Here is a 23,246-nt window from a genome sequence, read left to right as displayed (position 1 = left end):
AAAAAATATTTTAAAACCTAAAATAAAACACAATGCTTAAAATGATTATGGAGTACTCGGTTCATATTATTGCCTAAAATCAGGTAAAAGGTAGTACACCTTTATAATTACTATAATTTCGGTCACTTCAACCTAAATTAGGTAAATCCTTTAGTACTTGTATTAATTAAACATAAACACTCTTTATTTTAAAACCTGTTGATGTTTAATTTTATGGATTTTGATTATATTTGAAATTGAATCATATTAAATTATATATATGTATATAAATTAATTCTCTCTCTTTCATAAAATTCGAACTTGAAATTTTATTTAATAAACATCCAACTCTTTATTGTCAGATCCAACAGGGATTTTATTGTGTAAACTTCTTAATTTTTAAAATAATGTATTTGATATAATAATAAATTTATCTATCAATATTTACATAATATATCAATTTGATTTTGATCTTAAAAAGTTCATTACATATGTTAAGTAAATATTAAGGATTAAATTTTTTATTTTTTATAATTAAGAATAAATTAATATGACGTGTTAATTTTATTATTATATTAATTGAAATTCACATTACAATTATTCATTTGTCTACTCACTTTGAAAATGAAATGTTAACATTTTAGATAAATAAATTTGTTTTTTTTTTGTTGAATACAGGTGAATAGACCGCTTAGCTGCCCGTTATATCAGCTGAAAGCAACTCCTCAGCTTCCTTTAGGTAATTTTTGCAGGAAAAATGTATCTTCTTGGTGCTTCCACATCTGCTTGGCGACAAAGTCAGCAACGCGGTTGGCCTCCCTTGGTATGTGCTCAAGATCCACTACCCACTTTCTCCTTAACAAATTAAGAGAAATAAATTTGTTTAATTTCAAAATTAAGAGAAATATAAAAGAATTTTTGCTGATATTACTGCAAACGTATTCATAAAATATCATTATAAAAAATTATTTTCATCGCTATTAAATCATTTAAATTATGACATTGTGAAAATAAAAAAACGAGATAAGAGAATTGTCCTATAATAAAATTTGGTAATACTAGACTTAAATTAATTAATTAATGAATCTGTTATCAATAAAAAAATAATTTCCGGTTTAAAAACCTAGAGAGAAAAAATTTACTAGTAAAGATTTTATTACTCTAAAAATGCCAATACAAATCAGAGATTCTACCGGCTAAAATGACAGATCCAGAGACAACAATAGTCTCGGATGGAGAGAGAGAGAGAGAGAGAGAGAGAGAGAGAGTGCAATTGGAAATATTATATACGTAATGTTGGTTTATTTGTCTTTCGAATTTTATCTGACATAGTCCAACCTCAAACAAGCTGCTTAAAAAATGATTTATGCCACTGCAGGCATGTCCTTGAGTCAGTCATCCAATGGCTTCCCGATGGAGTAGACGATAAACCCGATTTTCTTCAACTTCTCTACATCGACGATGTTCCGGCCATCGAACACGAATGCAGGCTTCTGCATGTTATCGAAAATCTTTTGATAATCGAGTTTTGTAAACTCATCCCACTCGGTGAGAATGCAAAGCCCATGAGCATCCTTTGTTGCCGTGTATGCATCCCAAACGACACTAACATCAGTGACGGAGGTAGGACTCATCGGCTGAAGATGAACTGGATGGTCCCAGTCGAACTTCTTCATTGAAAGGTCCCTCTGAATCTGGTCTTGGTTAACTTGAGGGTCGTATATGCTCAGTTTAGCTTTGTCCCCTATCAGGCCTTTGCACACATCAATGGCTGGGGTCTCCCTAGTATCGCCGGTGTCCTTCTTGAAGGCAAATCCGAGAATGGCGATCTTCTTCCCTGAGACCGTGTTGAACATTGAGGAAACAATCCTGTTAACGAACCGGGTTTTCTGGTAGTCGTTAACCTTAATGACTTGTTTCCAGTAATTGGCTACCTCAGGGAGGCCATTGCACTCACAGATATATACCAAATTTAGAATATCCTTTTGGAAACAAGATCCACCGAAACCAACGCTAGCATTCAAGAACTTAGGCCCGATTCTCGTATCCTTCCCGACAGCATGTGACACTTGGCTCACATCAGCGCCGGTCGCCTCGCACAATGCCGACATAGAATTAACCGACGAGATTCTCTGAGCCAAGAAGGCATTGGCAGCGAGCTTGGAAAGCTCAGCAGACCAGAGATTGGTGCATAAGATTCTATCCATCGGAACCCATTGTGCATAAACGTCCCTCAATGTTTCAATGGCCTTTTTACCTTCCGGTGTCTCCCTGCCGCCGATAAGAACACGGTCGGGGTTGAATAAATCCGAAATCGCAGTCCCTTCAGCAAGGAATTCAGGGTTGGAAAGGATCTGAAAGTTGATTCCTTTGCTATTGTGGGTCAAAATCTTCTCAATAGCCTCGGCTGTTTTAACCGGGACGGTCGATTTCTCGACCACGATCTTGTTCGATTTTGTTACATCGGCGATCATACGAGCAGCACTCTCCCAGTAGGTCAAATCAGCAGCTTTTCCCGCTCCTAGACCTTGGGTTTTCGTTGGGGTATTGACTGAAACAAACACTATATCAGCCTCGGAAACATGTTTCTCGACATCGGTGCTGAAGGAAAGGTTTTTGCCTCTGCATTTCTTCACCACCTCGTCGAGGCCTGGCTCGTAGATGGGGAGTGTATCACTGTTCCAAGCATTGATTCTAGCTACAGAAATATCCACCACAGCCACTTGAATGTTGGGGCATTTCAATGCAATGACGGCCATGGTCGGACCGCCGACATATCCAGCTCCGATGCAACAGATCTTTACCATTTTCTATAAGAAAATTGCTCCTGAAACAAGTAATTGATTGAACATCCACATTAGCAAATATTCAGATCTAAGCTATATTACTCTGCAGATAAATCGAATCTCATTCCGGCTAAATGAACCCAACAAATGAATTCTTTTTCATAAACCAAAACTGGGTTTTTATAAAAGCTTGATTCAAATCAACAATGAAAGACGAACAATGGCTGATAAAACGGAAAAACAACGCATTAAAGGACTATAACAGGAAGCCATAATTGTAGTAAGCACCGAAAGAAAGCTACGGAAAACAATAATAAATCCAGCAATTAAACAAAACCCGGAAGATCAAAAGGAAAATGAAATGGGAGATTAGATTACCTTTATGGGATTCAGCTATCTGATCAAACAAAGAAGATGAATAAAAGAAGGAGATATAAAAAGCTGGGAGAGAAAATGGGTGAAGCTGTAGAGAAATGAGAAAAGTTCTTCAGGCGAAGAATGAGGAAATCTAAACACCTCCCCACTCTTCATATACTGAACTCAACTAACGTTCAAGTGAATTGCATTCCTTTTCCATGGCTAGTATTACTTTTCTTTTTATACATTCATGATTTAATTGCATCACAGGTAACTAATTTTTTATTTTTATTTAAAATTAATCCTTAAAGTTTTGAATATTTAAATAATACTTTAAATTACGACTCTCATTCTAAATTAACTATAAAACTTTTGAATGTTTCAAATTTATCTCTAAACTATAACACTCATTCTAAATTCGTCCTTATACTTTTGAACCTTCCAATTTCATCCAAAAAATCATCCAAATATGTAATTAATTTCAACCATGGTATAATCTAAATTTTATTTTATGTTTAAACATATAATAATATAGCTTAATCACAATTTGGTATGAAATTGAAATGTTCAACAATTTCAGGATTGATTTATAATTAAAATCATAGTTTGAGAAAGAAATTGTAATATTCAAAAGTTTGAGGACAAATTTAAAATGGTATAATGTAAAAAGTTAAAATAACATTTGACAAAATAGTCATTTTGACAAATATTCTTTTTTAAAGTACTTTAACCCATCAACGTTTAATTTTAAGGCAAAATAGTCTCTCATTGGATGAAAATCATTAATTAACTAACTATCAATGTTTATCGCTAACGTAATATGTTTTATGTATTCAAAGTGATAATGTGATACTACTACATATACATAAGTGATGATGTACTGATATGTATCATATCATCATTTTGGACAAGTGACATATGTCACAACATCACTCTTGATACATGATGTGTGTCGCATCATCACTTTAGACACATATCATCACTTTTGAACACTTAATTTGTATCACTACATTCGTTTATAAATGTATCATCACTATGAACACATAACATGTATAACATCATCATTTTGGACATATGATCATACCAAGTCACCATTTTATTTACATATGATACGTGTCACGTCAACACTTTACACATGTGGTATTTACTACGTTTTAACTCTATACATGTAATATGTATCATATTATCACTTTTTAGATACACATTACGTGTAATGTCATAATTTTAGACACATGACAGTCCAATGTCAATACTTTGGACACATATATTTTATCACGTCAACATCAAACATTAATTATTAATCAACTAATAATTTCTATCCAACCAAAATCTATTTTACCCTAAAATAAAAATATTAAAAGAAAAAATAAATGTCAAAATGATTATTATTATATATTTTTTAATATTATAACTTGAAAATAAGGTTATGTTCTAAAAGAATTTGATTTAATTAATTCTATATTATTTATATTTAAAGATAAATATCAAAACTGCTTTATGAATTTTGATTTTTTATAATTATACACATAAACTTTAATTTTGGTTCTATTATACATATACGATGCAAATTTTACTATTTTGAGTGAACAAAATACGATTTCATTATCGCATTTCCTTAAAAGTTTACAATTTACAATAATTGTTTAGATTTTTAGAACTTTTTGTAATTTAAAAAATTTCATATAATATTAGCAAACAATTATAATTTCAAAGGAAATGGTGGTTTTTAAAGGACTTTTTTACTTTTATTTTTGTCCTTAAATTAACGTTTTCCATTATTATAATTTTAATAAATTTATCATCAATGTTAACCGTCCAAATTAAAAGAATAGCATTAGGTTATAATTTTATCGATTAAATTCATAATATATAGATAAAATTATTATTTTAATTTTAATTTACATTAAATACAATGATTGATTTTGAACAATTATACTCATTTTTTAATGAAAATAAAGTAAAAATATAAAATAAATTATTATAATCTAAGTAAAAGATTAATATCACATTATAATAATAATAATAAAGAAATTGGTTATAAAAAATTGACCAATTATTTATTTTCCTTTCAGAGAAAAATAGTACTCCGATAGTTCATTTCTCTCTCCCTCGCATTTATCGCTTTCCTAGATATCTTTTTCTTACATATCCAAAAATGGACCCTTCTTTGTCTTCAATATCCCTAGCCCCTCCTCCCCCGCCCATCGTTCCCGTCATAGCCACCTCCCAAACGACGACGATCGCCGGCGGTCTTCCACCGAGTTTCAGCCACCCTCCTTACTCCGACATGATATGCGAGGCCATCGGGGCTTTGAAAGAGAGCGACGGATCTAGCAAAAAGGCCATAGATAAGTACATAGAGTCAACTTACGAGGATCTGCCGCTGTCACACTCGGCCTTGTTGACACACCACTTGAAGAGCTTGAAAAACAGTGGCGTTTTGGTTATGGTTAAGAAATCTTACAAGCTTGCTTCCACCGTTGGATCTGAAGCTCCTTTGGCGGCTTCTGATGTTTCAACCGGACCCAAACGAGGCCGCGGTCGTCCTCCTAAGCCCAAGGCAGCCGACTTCAACCCTCAGCAGCAGGCAGTTCCGTTTTCCGATGTGCCTAAAAGGCCCCCCGGAAGGCCCAGAAAGAGTGGACCCGTGGGCCAAATTGGGGTTATTCGGAGTCAGGGCCGTGGTCGCCCGCCGAAAAGTGGGCATAAAAAGAGTCCTGGTCGACCGAAGAAACCGAAGACGGTGAGGTCTGTGGTTGGAGCTAGTGCTATGAAAAGAGGCCGTGGACGGCCGCCTAAGGCCTCGATCCAGTTACCTGCACAGGCGGTCATACCGAACTATGGTCAACCCGTGGCGGTTCCTTATGCTGATTCTGCAGCTGTAACTGCTGATGTTGGTGTTCCGAGTCCCAGAGGAAGGCCAAAGGGCACTGCTCGAGCTGCTGCCGTCGTGTCCCTTGGAAAACGGAGAGGTCGACCACCCAAGATTGCTGGAGTCACCGTTAAGCCCATGAAAACAACCGGAAAGCCCGTTGGCCGCCCTAAGAAGGTAATCCATATTTGTTAGTTTGGTCTTTGGTAGAAGAAAGTTATAGAAAGCAACACAAGAATGTTGGTTCAACTATCTAATGGGTCCTTGTAGTATAAGCTTAATAGCAAGTTAGTCTTTCTATCATAAGCGAGCAATTTAGTCATTATAGATTACTTCTGGTATAAATAGGTAATTTAGTAGAACTTGTTTAAATATTATACGGTTCAAGGTTTTCCTGTTTAAATTTTATCTTTTCGCTTCATAATTAGATGTATAAGTTATAAATGGACTAATTTTCTTCTCAATATATAGTATAGGGACCATCAAGTTGTTTAACCCAAAAATGTTGTCGCAGTAAATGGATGAAGAAACGCACAAATAAATTTTAGGCCAGTAATAGTGTAATAGGATGTTATATGAGTAGACCTTCTGCTTTTGCATTTCGCTTTAAATCTACTGTTGTTTCCTTACATTTGGCATTTCCACCCCTCTTTCTTACATAAAAAGACGACTGAAGGATCCGAATCCGAATCGAAGGCTTTAGCAGCAGCATATGAAGACTTTAAGAAAAAACTCGAATTCTTTGTAAGTAAACTCGATGTTTTTATGACATGTTTTCTTTTTCTTCTAATATACTCGTATGGTTACATCATACGCATATTTGAATAAGATTATGGGAGTATGATCTTTTGTTTACTTATGCTACGAAACGGGTGTGTTGAATGTTAACTTTGGCAAGTGTTTTCCATACATATGTTCGAATATAAGTAGAGAATAAGTGTTTGATACGAATACTTTAAACAAATGGTTACGAACTATGAATCCTTTAAGAAAGGAAAAAGGGCGAACTCATTGATTTATGATTTTGATTATTGTATGATTGCAGCAATCGAAAGTGAAACAAGCAGTCGAAGCACTAAAGCCTCAGTTCACTAATGGAAGCAACAGCAGTGCCATTGATGCAATCCTGGAGTTAGAAGGACTTGCAGCGATGGACATTGGAAGCACACCGTCGAAAGCGGCCGATGCTCAACTGCCGCCGCCTCCACCACTGGCGGCAGGACAACCACCGGTAGAGCATGATGAAGGGCGAGTGCTTTAATCCTTTATTTTCATGAATGCTTAGCAAAGACCTGTAGAAATTATTCTGACCTAGTGGAGGAAAATGTTTCTGTAAAACAAAATAAGTTAGGTCTAATTTGTTGCATGCTTTTGATTCCCTCAGTTCTCTGTACTGATTCCATCGGCATTGACATAATGGCAGCTGTTATTTATAGCATTTCCTTAATCTTGCTATATCATTCGAATTTATTTGGTTGGATACGAGTATATATTTGATATATATATATATATATATATATATATATGGTAAATTACAAATTTGATAATTGAATTTTACTCTCTTTTTTTTTGTTCATTGTACTTTATATCTTTTTAATTTTCTCATTGAATTTAATATATTTGATTTTTTTGTCACTCAAGCCATTAAATAGTTAATAATGCTAAAATAGATTGTCATATAAATGCAAAAAGACGTCGTTTTGGTAAAATTTTTAATTTTTTAAAATGATATTTTTAAAGTCATTAAATATTTAACAACAATATGATTAAAATAAAAGAAAATAAAATTTAATAACAAAAAAACTTAATGTAATAAGTTTACTGAGAAAATTTAAAAATTTAATGAGTAAAATAATAGAATAAAATTTAATAATGTAATTTGTAATATATCCATATATATATATATATATATACACTTTTTTTTCAAGTTTTGGTCATTTTTGACGTTATATAGAAAAAATCACGACAAAAGTTTCTCAATGTAAATGCGTAACTCGGGAAAGACGCATGACATAGATAAACGAAAGTGTTATTTTAAAAATTAATTGAATATGAGTTTTAATTTAAAAATTAATTTTTTATTGATGAGAGGCGGATAGAAGAAGCTTACTTTCACATCAAATCCTAGTAAAAATTTGACGATCCATACATCACCAATTCAACCAAAAAGAGAACAGCCCACACTTGTTAAAGCTTGAAATAAACAAAGTGCATTTATATAATTTATTAAACAAATTTCCATTAAAAATAAAAGTAGCCTCTCTAGATATACAGAAGAAGACGGAGAAGAAGAAGATGGCAGTGGTGGGGGATTTGTCATTGTCACTAATAGATGCTCCCATCATTAAACACACACCAATGGTTAATATTACACCAGAATCCCATCAAAAATCCCTTTTCAATCCCCCCTTCTTTTCTTCAATTCAAAGCCAAGATGACCCTAAAATCCAGAGGGTTGTCGTAGCAACAAAAGTGCAAAACAAGTTGTTAGTGAAGAGACCCACAGCACTGCCTGGATCATTGATGCCTGTTGTCCCCGTCGGACCCAGTGTTGTCCCCGCACCACCAAACACGGTGGTTGGAGTCCCTGTGGTTGAGCCGGTGGTGGTTGACCCGGTGGTGGTTGTCCCGGTAGGTGTGGTGCCTGTGTTTGCCCCTGTGCTACTGCAAAACCAAAAAGTAATGTCAAAAAAGACGAATAGCTTTAGAAATTTCAACATCATGGCAGCTCATTTGCATAAACAAAGATGCTTTTCCCAAAAGAAAGATTGAAAGTATGAAAACACCAGAGAGAATAGTTCATGGGGGAAAAACTTCCATGAAAGCATACCTTGATGGTAAGCTGCAAGTTGAAGCAACATCTGCAAATTACACATGAAAAAGGTTAGGGAAACCCCAAAAATGGAAGGAAGAAAGTGTTTCAAGAGACTTACTTGGAGGAGGATTGGGGCTAACAGCAGCAGTGCCTGAAAAATCACAGCTATCTTGAGCTTGACCTTTCCTTTGGAAATAACTATTGACAGCGTAGTTGCAGTGATCTTTGACAGTGTTGGGGCTATAGCAACCACCTTTCTGGAGAATCGCAGAACAATCAGCTCCAGCTCCACAAGCGTAATCCAGGGTCTTTTGAAGTTGTTGATCACCAACTCCATCTTTACATAAGCAATAAGTTGCACCTATTGGCATATAAAAAACAGCAAAAATGTTAACTTTCCGTGAAAATAATGATCTTTATGAAGCCATCTATATGTTTTTCCAGCAAAGAAGGGAAACCCATCTCATAAATCTTTACATCCAACCTTAAAGCTTGGAAATTAAGAGAAAAAGAAAGAAAGGGAAAAGCTACAAAAATCCAAATAACTTACTTGAATGGCCAGTCATGGCTAGGAACAGCACTAGACAAATGAAAAGGGCCATGATGCATGCAAGATTTTGAGGAGGGAAAGTTTTTGAGAAAATTAAAGAGATTACCAAAGACAGCTGCAGAAAAAAAGAGAGCAGAATATGGAGAGATTTCTAGACAAATACTGAAGGAAGTATAGAACCCTCTTTCAATTACAATAATATGAGGCTACCAAATATTACTATCAAATATTTTTTATTCGTAATATTAAAATTTAATATGTATTAAATTTTATATATAAAAAAATGAAGTGTTATGGGAAAGTGGGAAACTGGGCAATGTCTTAAAGAAAGTGTTTTTGGCATGTAATTTGACTTAAATATTCATGTTATTGCACTTTGAATATGCTCTGTTTTTATATATAATATATTATCAAACGGTCATAAACTCAAGCCAACACTTGACCTGGTTTAGGTTCAAGCAGAACTGTGATTGTGAAGCCGTGGGGGAAGTTGAGGGTCCTACGTGTAGGACTCCTTTTTCAGATCCTTTATCAATGTGCTGTCATCACTTACCACTATGCGGTATTCTTTTCATTGTTCAGTTCTTTTCTTTTAGTATTTTTTTATTCATTTCACATTTAATAATTCGTTTTTGTATTTATTTATTTTATAATATCATATTTAATATTTAAACATAAATTTAAAATTATTTTATCTTGAATACATATATGTTCAATTAAATTCAACACCGTTATAATTTAAATTTTTTATTTTATTTAAATAATATAATATTTATGATTTATTGAATTTAAGGAGTAATTTCAGTTATTATAAGATAACATATTCTATATCGATAATACTATTTAAAAATTTTGAGTGAATTTATTCAAAAAGATAAAACACAAAGACTGGTAAAATTAAAAATATGTTACAAAGAAGTTGAATTTATTTAAAAAAAAATAAAGGTTAGAGTGTACTCATAATCACTTAATATTTTTAAAAATTTTAACATTAAATATTAAATATATTTTACGAAGAGTAAAAAGTAAGATACCATGTAAATATTAAATATATTATTATTGTGTAGAATGTAGATATTACATGGGGCGAGTACTGTAAGGTACGCTCCATGTTTGGTGAGATGTCAAATTTTGTGAACTTCGTGCCTTGATTCCCCCCCCCCCTCCCCCACTTGTTCAAGAATCAACCTAAAATGCTAAATTAGTGAAATAGTAATATAAACTTATTTTCTTAAATTTATTTCTATTTTATTTATAAATTTAGATTAAATGTAAGAAAATAAAAGTGTATAAACTAAAATATTTTCTTAAAAAATATTTGAGTTTATAAAAAATAACAATATTAACATTTAGATTATAATTATATTATAAAATTTAAAATATAATCAAAATTACTTGGTCTTAAATAATTTTTTTGTGAAAATTTAAAATGAAATTATACGATTAGTTTAATATAAAATGTAATATATGTTCGTTTCTAACTTGTGTTTAATATTATTAAAATTAATGATAGGAAAAGAAATTAGTTGCAGAAAAACAAGAGGGATGCATAATGAAAAAATGTTAGATAAAGGCATTGAAATTCCTTACTCATTTAAGAATGGAATAATTGGACCACCTCATTGTTACTCACTTTTTAGCTTATGCCCAAGAGGCCAAGATGCCTCTCTCCCTCTCTCTCCCTGTGGGAGTCTTCTTTATATACATATATATATACACAAAAAGAGATTTGTTCAATATTGCTTTCTAAACTAATTAATTCTAATTTTTATTCGTATCACTCTCATGACATGTGAGAGTCTTTCTTTTTTTAATTTATTTTATCGTGTTCAAAAAACTTTAGTCTCTGATGAATTTTATGATTATTTTAAATATCAATAAATTTTTCTCATTATCTTTTAACACTACCAATTTATATTTTTCTTTAACCTCTTTAAAATTAATGAAATTAAAAAAACCTATCATCTTATATTTTAATATTTTTCAAATTTGAGGGTTTTGTAGTTTTTTCTTTTAAAAATATGAACGGTGAGAATTTTTTTAAACAAGATAAACAACATACCTCATAAATTAGTCTTATAGAATGACTATCAAAAGAGATCAAAATATTAAAACACCAAACGTTTAGATGAATTTTATTTGATTTTTAGTTAATTTTGTAAAAAAAAAGTGTAAAATGTGACATATGACTATTGATTTATAATGATGATTGAATAAATTGACGATTTTAAAAAAAAAATAAGAAAGAAAAATTCATATTATATTACTATAAATGATTTAATGATTCAATGAAACAAGATAGATATATAAATTTAGTAATAATATTATTTTTAAGAAAATGTGTAATAAAATCAAAACTAAAATTTAGTTTAAGTTTAAAAAATTTATAGTTAAGGCATAAGGCCTTAAACGGCAGCCCAAGGTGTTTTTCATCCGTGAAATATATACCAAACAATGGGTCATCATAGTAGTGGAAACGAACAGAATAAATTGTCATTGGGAAATACATTTCAGATCCAGCCCAAAAAAATAAGAAGAATTAATTGTTTAAATTTCAAGTTTATTCTGGAAAAGAGGTAGAAATAAAATTCAGCAAGTGTTCTCGGTTTTCACGCTGCAAAAATATAGTAATTAAAAGCGGGGTTGGAGGGTGGAAGAGAAAAGGAAGAGGAACAAGACGGCGTTTCCGTACATTCTCCTTGCAAAGCCCCGCCGTCCTCCGCCTCTTCTCTTCCCAAGGTCTCTCTCTCTCTCTTTCTCTCGCTTTCCTCGGCGTTCGTCTTCTCTCCGTTTTGCTCAATTATTTATACAGTTTCCGTTTTTTGTTTGTTTGTTGATTTAATAGGAGCAACATGATGTAGAATTGGAGCTGAGGCTATTGGAAGCACTTGAAATTTATCCTCCCGTCAAATTACCAGGCACGTTTATCGTTTTCTTTTTAACTGTTTTTGTAAGGAGTAATTCGTTTTATTTCAGTTTAGATATTGATTCTTAGGAATTAGCTTGAAGAAAAAGGGCATAATTTTTTTTTTCTGGACTCTAAAAGTAATGTATTATTGGAAATTTTTATTTACAATCAAGGTTGTATGCTAGTGATATGATCAATGTTGATTCCCTTCATTTTGCTTGCTGCTGTGGTGGAAAATGGTTTAAGCTATATTTTCATCAAAAACAACAAAATATGTTCCTTTACTAAATATGTTCTTGTGCTGATCTTGGTAGCGAAAATGTTAGCTTTTATATAGTGTATTTGTTTTGGTAGTTTTAGAATCTAACGGTGCTTGTCATGATTATGGATCCATGTTAAGTTTTTTTCTTCATTTTTGATAGCCTATTAAATTAGAGGATAATAGACACTTAAGCGCACTTGAATCCCTTGAGTTAGTTAAATTGTTCAAATAACTTATATATGGTAAAGAAATTGGTGCATCTAGCAGTTCAAGCAGGACATGGTAAAACAATTAGGATTCATTTTGATTTTAACTGCCTACATGAATGCATAACTTGAAATCAAATTTGCTTCACACAGGCGTGCATCGTCACTTTGTTCTCTATGGTCTAATAGCGTTCCTGCGGAAAAGGTTTGTTTTGCCTCCCGTTCTTTGTGCTCTGTAACGATCCCCTATTCCAGTCTTAAGTATTGTAATTCATTTTCTCTCACTGGTTTGCTAAGTTTTGTCGCAGCCTTGACCGTAATTTTTCTCCGGACTAGGTTTTGCAGTTGCTAGATCGTTTCTACAACTTGGAAGTGCTGGTAGTTACTTGTTCGATAATTTATATTCATGCCCATTAATTTCTTTGATATTCCATTGAAGCTGAGGTATTGCATTGCTTACTGTCTTGGATGATGTTTCCATGTCTGTATAAATTGACAAAATGGCTAGTCCCAATGCTTTGTTTTCACTCATTGTGGTTGGATAGAGATAATTGCAAGTCTAGTCTGGCTCACATGGTGATAATGGATGGAAACAGAAAACAAAGTTGTTGCAAGCGATTCTTCTTTTATGTTTCCAACATAAGAATTGGTATCTGCCTTGTATACTCTTAGATGAGCAAATTTTTGCTACCCATTTGAGGGACGGAGGTATCTGTAACGTGGGAGGAGCCATGGTCCCCCAAAAAATTGGGATTAATTATTTTGTAGGTCCTCTTACTTTTGAAACTAGGTGAATTAGATCCTATCCCCCCATTTTCTGGGTATAATTGCTTTTTAGGCCCCTTTTAGTTTTGAAACTAAACATATTAAGTTTTCACCAACAGTTTTTTGGTTCAAATACTTTTTAGATTCTTATTTATATTTGCCCCTTGGAGTTCCATCCTGGCTCTGTCCTTGCTACCCATACTCTTCATTTTTTTAAAGTACACATGTTTGACATCTACATAGTAAAATCAAGTATGCCTATGTTGGCACATACCCAAGGTAAAGGAAAGTACCTCTTAAAAGATTGGAATGCTAATTAATACCTTTCTAACGGAAAATTGCTTTTGGTTATCTTGAAAGGTAGTAGTAGCTATTGCTAAGCTAATATGTTCTTTTGTAAATTTCAGAAACCAGATGATGAAGAGATTGATATCCTAAATCACGAGGAAGATTTTTGCTTGCCACAAAGCTTTTTTGTCAAGGAAGAAGCCTAGATTAATTTCGGGGGAGGGGAGGCTTTGTTTCTGCTTGTGATCTGATGATTTCTAACCGTGATAATATAACTTGATGATATTGCTGATTATTACTGTAAATATTAGGTTGCAATTTTGATGGAAAGTAATTACTTTGGCTCTACTCCCATCTTTTGACAGCTTCTTGCTCCTTTAGAATTTCCCTTTTATAGATAAAATATTTATCTAAAGTCTAGACTTAAAATAATATTAAATAGTTTTTATTGAAATTTTAATTTTAAATGATAAATAAATATCTTTTCTGAAGATATAATTTAAACCATTTTTAAATTTTTAATTGCTATTTTAATATTTATATTAATTGCTAAAAGTATTTATTATCTTATAATCTATTTTCATCACACTAAGCCAAAAAAAAGAGAGTAAGCTAATGATTACTTTTACATTTTTCTGTTTTTATTTTTCAGTCCAATTAATGAAATCTGATGTTTAATCCAGTTTATGTATATAATTACTTTTAAAACTATAATTCATTTGGATAATTTTCTTATTTTGATCCTGATTTGTTTTTTTTTAGTTTTTAAATTTAACATTGTCTTTTACTCTTAGTCCTTTTAATAACGTCATTTTGAGATTGTGTATAAAATCTTAAAGTAGCACATGATCTAAAAGATCAAACATTCAAATTTGAGGATGATGAACCTAAAAATTTCAATGATCAAACTGAATCAATTTGATCGAATATTAATCCTCATTTATAATATCACACGATATATAGCCAAAAGCGAAGGGAAAACAATACAATATAGAGAAATTAAAAACAAAATTATCCATAATTTCAACAAGTAACTTGATATTAGAGAACATTAAATTAAATAAAAAAGGCAAAGAAAATGAAAATAGTGGAAGAAAAAACATGGTTTGAATCAAATGATCAAATTTCATTATCTGGTTTTTGGTGGTACTGCAAATGAATGATCGTTCAGCATTGTAAAATGGGCTAAACCGGTTGATCCGATCGTCTTGTAAGAGCGGTTCATAAGAAGCCAATTTAGGCAAAGAGCACTTGAAAACAACCCCCCCCCCCCAATTCAAGCTCCCACATTCTTTTCAAATTTTCTGAAAATTTTTGAACATTTTCAGGTAAGAAAAGGTATCGATATAGTTTTAATTAATTCTAAATTCGATGTGTTTAAATATGTTCTGCATCATGTCTAACAAGCTGATATTAGACTGATAAGAGAGCCTAATTCAAACGAGTTTGATACTCTGTGAACTCGATTAACATGTTTTGAAGTTTCAAGGATTATTTGAAAATTGAGTCATAATTTGAGGGCATCTAGTGCAATTAAACCGTAAAAATAGAATAGTAGGAGATGGCATATTTACCTCGGCTTTCGCCTCAGATTTGGCTGCTGTGGATTTACCATCTTCTCCTTTTACGCCGTCTTCACCTGCATGAAATTCATGTGCTTACCAAAGTTGAGATGAAGCATGTAGGGCAGGGCTTCATGATTGACTCGTACAACATGGAAAACATCTAATTAGGGATTTAAATAGAGTTCGCGGTTGTATTTTCGATCGCATTGCATTTATCACGGTTACGGATATAACGGATGTCATCGCGATCACTGCGGATGCCGTGGTCGTGAATTATTTTAAATTTCGCACAACTTATCCTAAAACATAATAATTATAATTATAGTCATAAAGAATCATTTTTTTAATGATTTTTAGAATGTTTTTTAAACAAAAATCACACACACATATATATAATATATAGTTTAATCAAATAGAAGACTTTAAAAATCTTGTAATAGGATAAAATAATTAATTAATGATAACATTGTGAATACATGATTATTTAAATTACTAAAATTAGGACTAAATTAAATTACATTCTAAACTAATGATTAAATTATAAATTCTAAAAATAGGAGGGGTAGCAAATTAATATATTCATTAAAAATATATTTTAAAAAATAAAAAATGGGAAACGGGCTTAGTGTGTGTAGAACGACCCATGTAGTCTAATTTCTTTTAATTGAAAAATCAACATATACTTTAATAACTTAGAAGAAAAATCTAGAGTCTCTCTAATTCTCTTCTCCATGGAGTACTATACCGTCTCCCTCATTTCTTCCTCCCTTACTCTCTTAAGGTTTTGAGATAATCAACAGCAAAAAAACTCTAAAACCATGACTTGTTCTAGTCTAGAAGAGAGATTTAAGCATCAAAAGTTTTTGATTCCAGCAATTTCCACTTCAATGAGATCCACAAAACAGGTAAAATATCGTTATTCTTTTTTATTTTTTCTTTTTGAATCTCAGTAAGAATTTATCAAAAACGGTGATTTAAAAAGAAAGAGAAAAAATGAGGTTCAACAACGATGAACACAAAAAAAAATCATCTTTTTTAAGTTTTTTTTACAGTAACGGTAGAATAATGCTTATAGCTTTCCGTGATGGGCGTTTTCTACCGTTACATGTTAAATTGCAGGCGCAATAGACAACTATCAACGTGAATCCGGTACCCACCGCTAAATACATTAATAGCGGTTTTGAAAGGTGGTGCGACTGCGAAATAGCGGCCGCTATAACGTTTGCATCCCTCTATTTAAAACCCTGCATCTAATACTAATTTTATTCTAAAAGTAAAGAATGAACCTCCATCTTCAGGCAAATCAGAAGTCCAGAGAGTGAGGTTATCTCTGAGCAGCTGCATAATGAGGGTGCTATCCTTATACGACTCCTCACTCAATGTGTCCAATTCCGAAATGGCTTCATCAAAAGCTTGCTTTGCCAAATGACATGCCCTGCAATTTCCCCAAACCATTAATCTCACCAAATGCTTCAACTCAAACACCTAATTACCATAACAAGCTTATACCTCTCAGGTGAGTTCATTATCTCGTAGTAAAACACAGAGAAGTTCAGGGCCAGGCCAAGCCGAATCGGATGAGTTGAAGGCAGATCAGTGTTTGCAGCAGCAGCAGCAGCCTAAATGGAGAAATTTAGGTCTCTGCGGTATGTTAACAACAACGTAAACATCAACTTACCTCATAACCCTTCAATGACTGCTCAGCAGCTTCTTTCCTTTCTTGATCCATCTTGAACTCAGCAACATACCGGTAGTAATCGCCTTTCCTGAAAGAATGGGAGCGCGAGAATGGAATTGTGTTTTATAAAAGCGACTGAGACGGAGGGGGGAGAAAGAAACTTACATCTTGTAATAAAAAACAGTGGCTTCACCGGAGGAAGAAGAAGGGATGAGATGCTTATCGATGATGCTCAAAATGTCGGTGCAGATGTTGGAAAGCTCTTCTTCGACTTTTCGACGGTACCCTTTGATCAGCTTAACGTTCTCTTCGTTTCCTTTGGATTCCTCTTTCTGTTCGATGGAAGACATGATCCGCCATGAAGCTCTCCGTGCGCCGATCACGTTCTTGTATCCTACTGAAAGTAGGTTCCTTTCTTCCACGGTGAGATCGCAGTCTAATATCGCCACTTTTTTCATACTCTCCACCATTTCTACCAGAAGAGAACCAGAAACATATTAAACTTGAATCGTTTGCTTATACAATCTCAAATTAAGAGGAGTTCATTACCTTCGTAACGTTCGGCTTGTTCGGCAAGTTTGGCCAGGTAAACATGGGTTTCTCTCTCTTTCTCAGAAGTAGACATTGTGGATGAAATAAGAGTGTATTCTTCAAAAGAATGGAAAGGGAAATGGCGGAATGGGAGTGAGGAAAGAAGATATCTTATACAAGAGACTCTAACTAGGACCAAACTTTGAATGGTGGAGCGCCACTTTCGTTGTTTTATTCATTTATTTGGACTTGTTCAATATTCCGATCATTTTTTTTCTTTTAATATGAACTTTTACATCCAAACTTTCTTTCCTAGTTTATAATATTTAAGATTTTTATTAATATGAGATGCTTATAACTCCGTATACGTTCAAAATTTTTCTTAATCTTTACACGTCTTTAAACGTAATTGTTTGAACTTAAATCCTCTAAAGAGAACAATATTTTATTTTACTACTAAAGTCACTCAATAAGTTCTAGTTTACACAGTAATGAATTGAAATAGGGTATTGAGATGATCACGTTCTTGAAAATTTTAAATTTTATTATAGTTTAAAGATTTTTTTATGTTTCTTATTAATAATTTGATATTATATTTTTGAAGTTTCACGTTCCTTGAATTTATAATATAATTTTTCAAGAGTCGGTCACTACAAACATGAGATTCTAGGTCTACATGTCTACTTTTGAAACAATGGTTAAAATACACATTATATTTTATTAAATATATCGAATGTTGACTCTTGAGTTTTTAGAATGTATGTCCATCCAACCCGTTCGAATGAATTTTATTATGCTTATATGCGGTGTACTTATGTATGTATTTTATTGTCCTTGGTTAAGGCATCAAGTCCATGTAGCTCTCGGGTTGTAGGTTGATTTAATAAATACGTAGTTTCGTTAAAAACAATTTTGAATAGTTTATTTTCAAATTTTGGAAAAGGGTAACTCATGCAAGGAATTATATGGTCGCTTCAACTTTACAAGGAATGGCGATGTAACACAAAAATTTCGATCCTTCTCACATAATCTTCTCGTTATGGCTTTATTGCCATAAACTTAAATATTAATTAAACAAAAAAAATTAACATAAAAGATGGAAATCTAAAAATATGAAGAGAGATTAAGAAAACAAAGTTTTTATTAGGATGCGAATCAAATCAGCATTATGACTCAAATGTTTAATAAATAATATCATTTAAAAACCCAAAAACAATGACCTTACCCGAGGAACTCAACGGATAAAATTGAAGTTGTGAGTAAAACATTGTTTAGAGACCAACTTGAGAGAAAGTAATTAGTAGAGATATCAACTTAAGGTTCGATTCGCTTCGACTCCATCCATCATGCAAGCATTGTTAATGGAGAACTTTACAAGCAGAGCCAGAGTACGTGAAAAAGAAAAACCATTAGGAAAATCGATTGTTCCATATCTATTTTGCAATGGCCATTGCATAGCAATAACATCGATGGTTCAATATCAAAATAATAAAGAAATCAACAAACTCGAAATTAAGACCAAAAAATATGTGGATGAATGATAGCTACAAATACCTTGACAGAGAAAACGAATCGCAACTACTGTTGCAGCAAACCTCGTTCTAAGCTAATCTACAATCCTCCACCATGCTCCTCCTTCGGTCAATAATATCGAACCACTTGAAACTCCAGAGCATAGCTCACGTTGCGATGCCGCCAATTGTTCATCCTCTGCCAAAATAGCCACATCATCAGTTATAAGACATAATACCTAAACATCATCTCTTCACCTATATTTGCTAACTTCATTTGAATTCGAAACTTTGGTAAGTGTCAATACCTAATATCCGGTTTGTTTTATAGCATCGGAAACTTGAAAGGATTCATGTTATAAAATCTGGTTAGGTTTTTGTTTATGAGAAACCGATTAATAAGAGGTTCACAAATACGTTCAACATTTTATGTAGGCTGTGCATGCACGCATGTGTGTGACAAAAGGTGTTTTTGCGGATTAATTAGAAGATTACCGGATCAAGAAAAGTTTGCAATCCGCAGTCTTGAGACCTTCTGGTGCTAAATCATTCATTTCTTCAGAAAAGGTTTCTGACAAACTAGTAGGCGCTGATCACTCCCGTTCTGGTGCTAAATATTCTTCAATGTTTTCAGATTAAGAAAGTAAACACTTTTTACCCGAGACTAAAAGTATAATAGAACTGAGTTCCGCATCGTTTTGCAGCAAAACCCAGAGTCGAGGTAAAATGAAATATAAGAACAACCCAGAAAAAAAAAGAAAAAAAAACTTGTAAAGCTGGTGAAATATATAAAAAAATGAAAGGTTTCACATCGATAATTTAAGGAGGTGGAGATGTTACCTTAGCGTAGATTTGAATCGCAGCAGCCAGAGAGAGGGAGGGGACGTGAGGCCAGAATAGTCTAGGCCAAGAAGGAAATAAGGGTAAGTACGAGTTATTTATATAAGGTAAAAATACATTTTGGTACCTAAATTTAGTTTCAATATCAATTTAGTACCTGAGTTTTTATTGGTCCATTTAGCAGAGCAGAGACAAATGTGGCAACCCTTATCCAGTTATGTCGATGGCAGTAATCGATGTTGCTGTAGATCAATACCACTGTTTTGTCGTAACTCGTAAGTCTACCAAACATCTGCTGTTTACTCATCAAATACGCTTTTAGTTTCAATGGCATGTGATTATGTTTTCCCTACAGGAGGATATACAACTCATGAAAGATATGGGGATGGATGCTTCTTGGTTTTCGATAGCTTGGTCTCGGATATTCCCTAGTAAGTTCGCACATTTTGTGTTTGAAGGAAGTTGCCTGTGCATCTGTAACCATTTCGTTGTTCTTGGAACAGATGGTAGTGGGGAAATCAATTAAGCAGGTGTTGATCATTACTATAATCTCATCAATGCTCTGCTTGCTAAAGGTATTCTTTACATTATATGTGTATGATTGTGTGTGTTGTGATGCAGGAACTGAACCATATGTGACACTTTACCATTGGGATCTCCCTCAAGAATTGGAGGACAAGTACACCGGTTGGCTCGATCGCTCAATTATGTAAAACGACGTTCTTTACTGAGTAATGAACATGGCCCTGGACATTTGCAGATTTGACTTCACTATGTATGCTGATACATGCTTCGAGAAGTTCTGCGACAGGGTGAAGCATTGGATCAAATTTAATGAACCTCATTTGTTCTCATACAAGGCTATTATACAGGATTCGAAGCACCAGGTGGCTGCTCGGCATGGTTCTGCATGGGTGGAAACTCTTCTACCGAACCTTACATTGTTGCTAACAATGTCCTCTCTCATGTAGCAGCAGCAGATGTTTATAGGAAAAACTACGGGGTAAAAAAGTCAGGTTACTTTAGACTGTTCGGTTCCACTTCGGACCATGACTACGCAGGCAACATAAGTAGTTTCACATTGTCTGCAACATGCTATGCAGGATAAACAAAATGGATCGATGGGGATATCGTTGGACGTTATGTGGTATGTATCAGAGACAAATGCAACAGAAGACATCGAAGCAACTGAAAGGGTCCAAGATTTTCAGATTGGCTGGTAACTGCAATCATCTTTATTCTTTATTCTCGCAAATTCTTTCTCTTGCAGTTATGTTACACCGTAATCCCCTGCAGGTTTCTTGACTCATTGATCTTCGGAGATTATCCGAGCTCAATGAGAAGCCAAGTTGGAACTCGACTGCCAACCTTTACGGCATCCGAGTCGGCTCTTCTAAAGGGATCATTAGATTTTGTCAGCAACAACCATTACACTACATATTATGCAAGTGAAAACAAAAGTAATTCGATCGGCGATCTACTTAATGATGTCGTATCGGATGCCAAGCCTATGCAATACGTAAGTAAACTGCATTTCATAACTGATCAATAGTATTATGTTTCTATCCTTTGCCTGTTAACTGAAACACTGCTTTGTTCTTAATGTAAGCAGCTTTCAAAATAGCCGGGAAACCTATAGATGTGGTAATTCGATTCGAACTTTCGTATATCGTTTCAGTAACGACTGATTCCTACCGAAAATTTTCGTTATTTATATGATCAAATAGCAAATCTGATATCGTTTCCGCTTTCTTTTAACTTCCTTTGCAGGCAAATTCTATACGGTTATACATTGCACCGTATGGCATGAGAAGCCTAATGAAGTAAATCAAGAAGTATGGAAACCCTTTAGTCATTATCACAGAAAATGGTATACATACATACATTCTTTATGTGATTTTATTATAGGAATGGATGATCCAAAATGCACATCGATCCCAATTGAAGATGCTTTGAAGGATGAGAAAGGAATCAAATATCACATTGATTACTTAACCAACCTGCTTGCTGCTATCGAGTACGTATATCATATGTTATTCGAATTCTTCATTTCGTATTTAAAAAAATATTCGTATCGGATGCGGTTAACTATTATTATGATGCTGGCAAGATGGTTACAATGTTAAAGGGTATTTTGCATGGTCTCTGTTGGATAACTGGGAACGGTCAGTTGGATACACTTCGACATTTAGTCTATATGTGGTGGACTAAAATGGTTCAAGAATTGCTTTGCATATCTGATTGATCATATATGCATACGTTCAACCCGATTCGAATATGAATATATAATATGATACTTTGATATATTTTGTAATGTGTATATTCATATAAAATAAATACTAATAATATATTTGACGTTTGTGTCAAATTCTGATATAAAATTTTAATTTTATGATTATATGATCCTTTCTATATACATTATTCTATGGTTCAAGAGTAAATTATTTTGTTAGTGCACGAACTAACTTATCCCAGTGGTTAAAAGAATCGTTGTTGTTCCTAGAGGTTACAGGTTCGAACACCAATGACTCAAGCGTGATGAGTGTTCATTGTCAAATTATTAAGAGTACTTAGGACAGATACTACCTTATAATCACGTTAGCTTAATAAAAAAAATTATCTTGTTAGTCGTTGAATTTTAAAATAAAATAATTTTAGTACTAAATTTTTGACATTGATGCTTTTGTGGCCATCTTAGATATTGACAAACTTATTTCATCGTCCTTTATCACTTTATCGGTTTATATTTTTTTTCAAAACTCTCTCAAGCTCAAGGAATTAAACATAAAATCTATCACTTTTGGAGTTTGGGAATTGCTCGGATTTGATGGTCTAGGTGTTTGTTCAAAATCTAAATGGTGAGAAGCGTTCTTTCGAGAAAATGAACAATATACCTCAAAATTAATTTCATCAGATAACCATTAGAAGAGATCGAAGTATTAAAATATCAAAACTTTAGATGGATTTTTTTCCGATTTTGAGTAGATTTAATGAAAAATCAATTGGCATAATGTTAAAATTAGTCCCCCGACGTTTACTAAAATGATCATTTTAGCTCATATTCTTTTTTTAAACAGTATTTTAGCCCACCCCCAACGTTTTATTTTGGGACAAAAAGCCCCCTCTATAAATGAAAAACATTAGTTAACACACCATTAACGCTCTAAAATAAGGTTTTTTACCCTAAAATGAAATGTTGGGCGCCAATATACTCCAGAAAAATGAATAAGGATTAAAGTGACTATTCTTTCAAATGTTAGGGATATTTTTGTCCTAAAATGAAACGTCAGGGGCCAAAATACTTCAAAAAAAAATAGGAGTTAAAATGATCAT

The 23,246-nt window shown here is 33.3% G+C and overlaps 4 protein-coding genes and 2 pseudogenes across 5 annotated transcripts; 3 read left to right on the top strand and 3 right to left on the bottom strand.

The window, feature by feature from the left end:
* Positions 1 to 1,244: 1,244 nt before the first annotated feature.
* Positions 1,245 to 3,244, bottom strand: LOC120118193 (UDP-glucose 6-dehydrogenase 1-like). The gene is made up of 2 exons (XM_039138315.1): positions 3,144 to 3,244; positions 1,245 to 2,806 (listed from the first exon to the last, which is right to left on the bottom strand). Exon 2 carries the CDS (start codon positions 2,784 to 2,786, stop codon positions 1,371 to 1,373), a length of 1,416 nt encoding a protein of 471 aa, XP_038994246.1. The 5' UTR covers positions 2,787 to 2,806; positions 3,144 to 3,244; the 3' UTR covers positions 1,245 to 1,370.
* Positions 3,245 to 5,212: 1,968 nt separating this feature from the next.
* LOC120118156 (basic salivary proline-rich protein 4-like) lies at positions 5,213 to 7,429 on the top strand. 2 transcript variants are annotated; one of them, XM_039138282.1, is made up of 4 exons: positions 5,213 to 5,469; positions 5,626 to 6,171; positions 6,661 to 6,738; positions 7,040 to 7,429. In XM_039138282.1, the coding sequence occupies exons 1-4, from the start codon at positions 5,278 to 5,280 to the stop codon at positions 7,253 to 7,255; spliced, it is 1,032 nt and encodes a 343-aa protein (XP_038994213.1). In that variant the 5' UTR covers positions 5,213 to 5,277; the 3' UTR covers positions 7,256 to 7,429. The 2 variants fall into 2 exon arrangements, with proteins under 2 accessions (XP_038994213.1, XP_038994214.1); XM_039138283.1 differs by lacking the exon at positions 6,661 to 6,738 and having other exon boundaries at positions 5,214 to 5,469.
* A 985-nt stretch (positions 7,430 to 8,414) lies between these two features.
* LOC120118159 (PLASMODESMATA CALLOSE-BINDING PROTEIN 3-like) lies at positions 8,415 to 9,483 on the bottom strand. Its single transcript, XM_039138286.1, has 4 exons — positions 9,360 to 9,483; positions 8,928 to 9,170; positions 8,825 to 8,855; positions 8,415 to 8,658 (listed from the first exon to the last, which is right to left on the bottom strand). The coding sequence occupies exons 1-4, from the start codon at positions 9,409 to 9,411 to the stop codon at positions 8,418 to 8,420; spliced, it is 567 nt and encodes a 188-aa protein (XP_038994217.1). The 5' UTR covers positions 9,412 to 9,483; the 3' UTR covers positions 8,415 to 8,417.
* Positions 9,484 to 11,993: 2,510 nt separating this feature from the next.
* On the top strand, positions 11,994 to 14,136 carry LOC120118161 (annotated as a pseudogene).
* Positions 14,137 to 14,907: 771 nt separating this feature from the next.
* LOC120118240 (14-3-3-like protein GF14 iota) lies at positions 14,908 to 17,656 on the bottom strand. Its single transcript, XM_039138341.1, has 7 exons — positions 17,581 to 17,656; positions 17,197 to 17,503; positions 17,032 to 17,119; positions 16,863 to 16,972; positions 16,640 to 16,788; positions 15,363 to 15,427; positions 14,908 to 14,937 (listed from the first exon to the last, which is right to left on the bottom strand). Exons 1-7 carry the CDS (start codon positions 17,654 to 17,656, stop codon positions 14,908 to 14,910), a joined length of 825 nt encoding a protein of 274 aa, XP_038994272.1.
* Positions 17,657 to 20,154: 2,498 nt separating this feature from the next.
* Positions 20,155 to 22,124, top strand: LOC120118160 (annotated as a pseudogene).
* The last annotated feature ends 1,122 nt before the right edge of the window (positions 22,125 to 23,246 follow it).

Source organism: Hibiscus syriacus, unplaced genomic scaffold (assembly GCF_006381635.1).
Source record: "Hibiscus syriacus cultivar Baekdansim isolate YM2019G1 unplaced genomic scaffold, ASM638163v2 tig00110327_pilon, whole genome shotgun sequence".
In the NCBI taxonomy this organism is placed as follows: Eukaryota; Viridiplantae; Streptophyta; class Magnoliopsida; order Malvales; family Malvaceae; genus Hibiscus; species Hibiscus syriacus.
The sequence above is the reverse complement of the archived record's forward strand: the minus strand, read 5'-3'. Positions and strand labels throughout refer to the sequence as shown.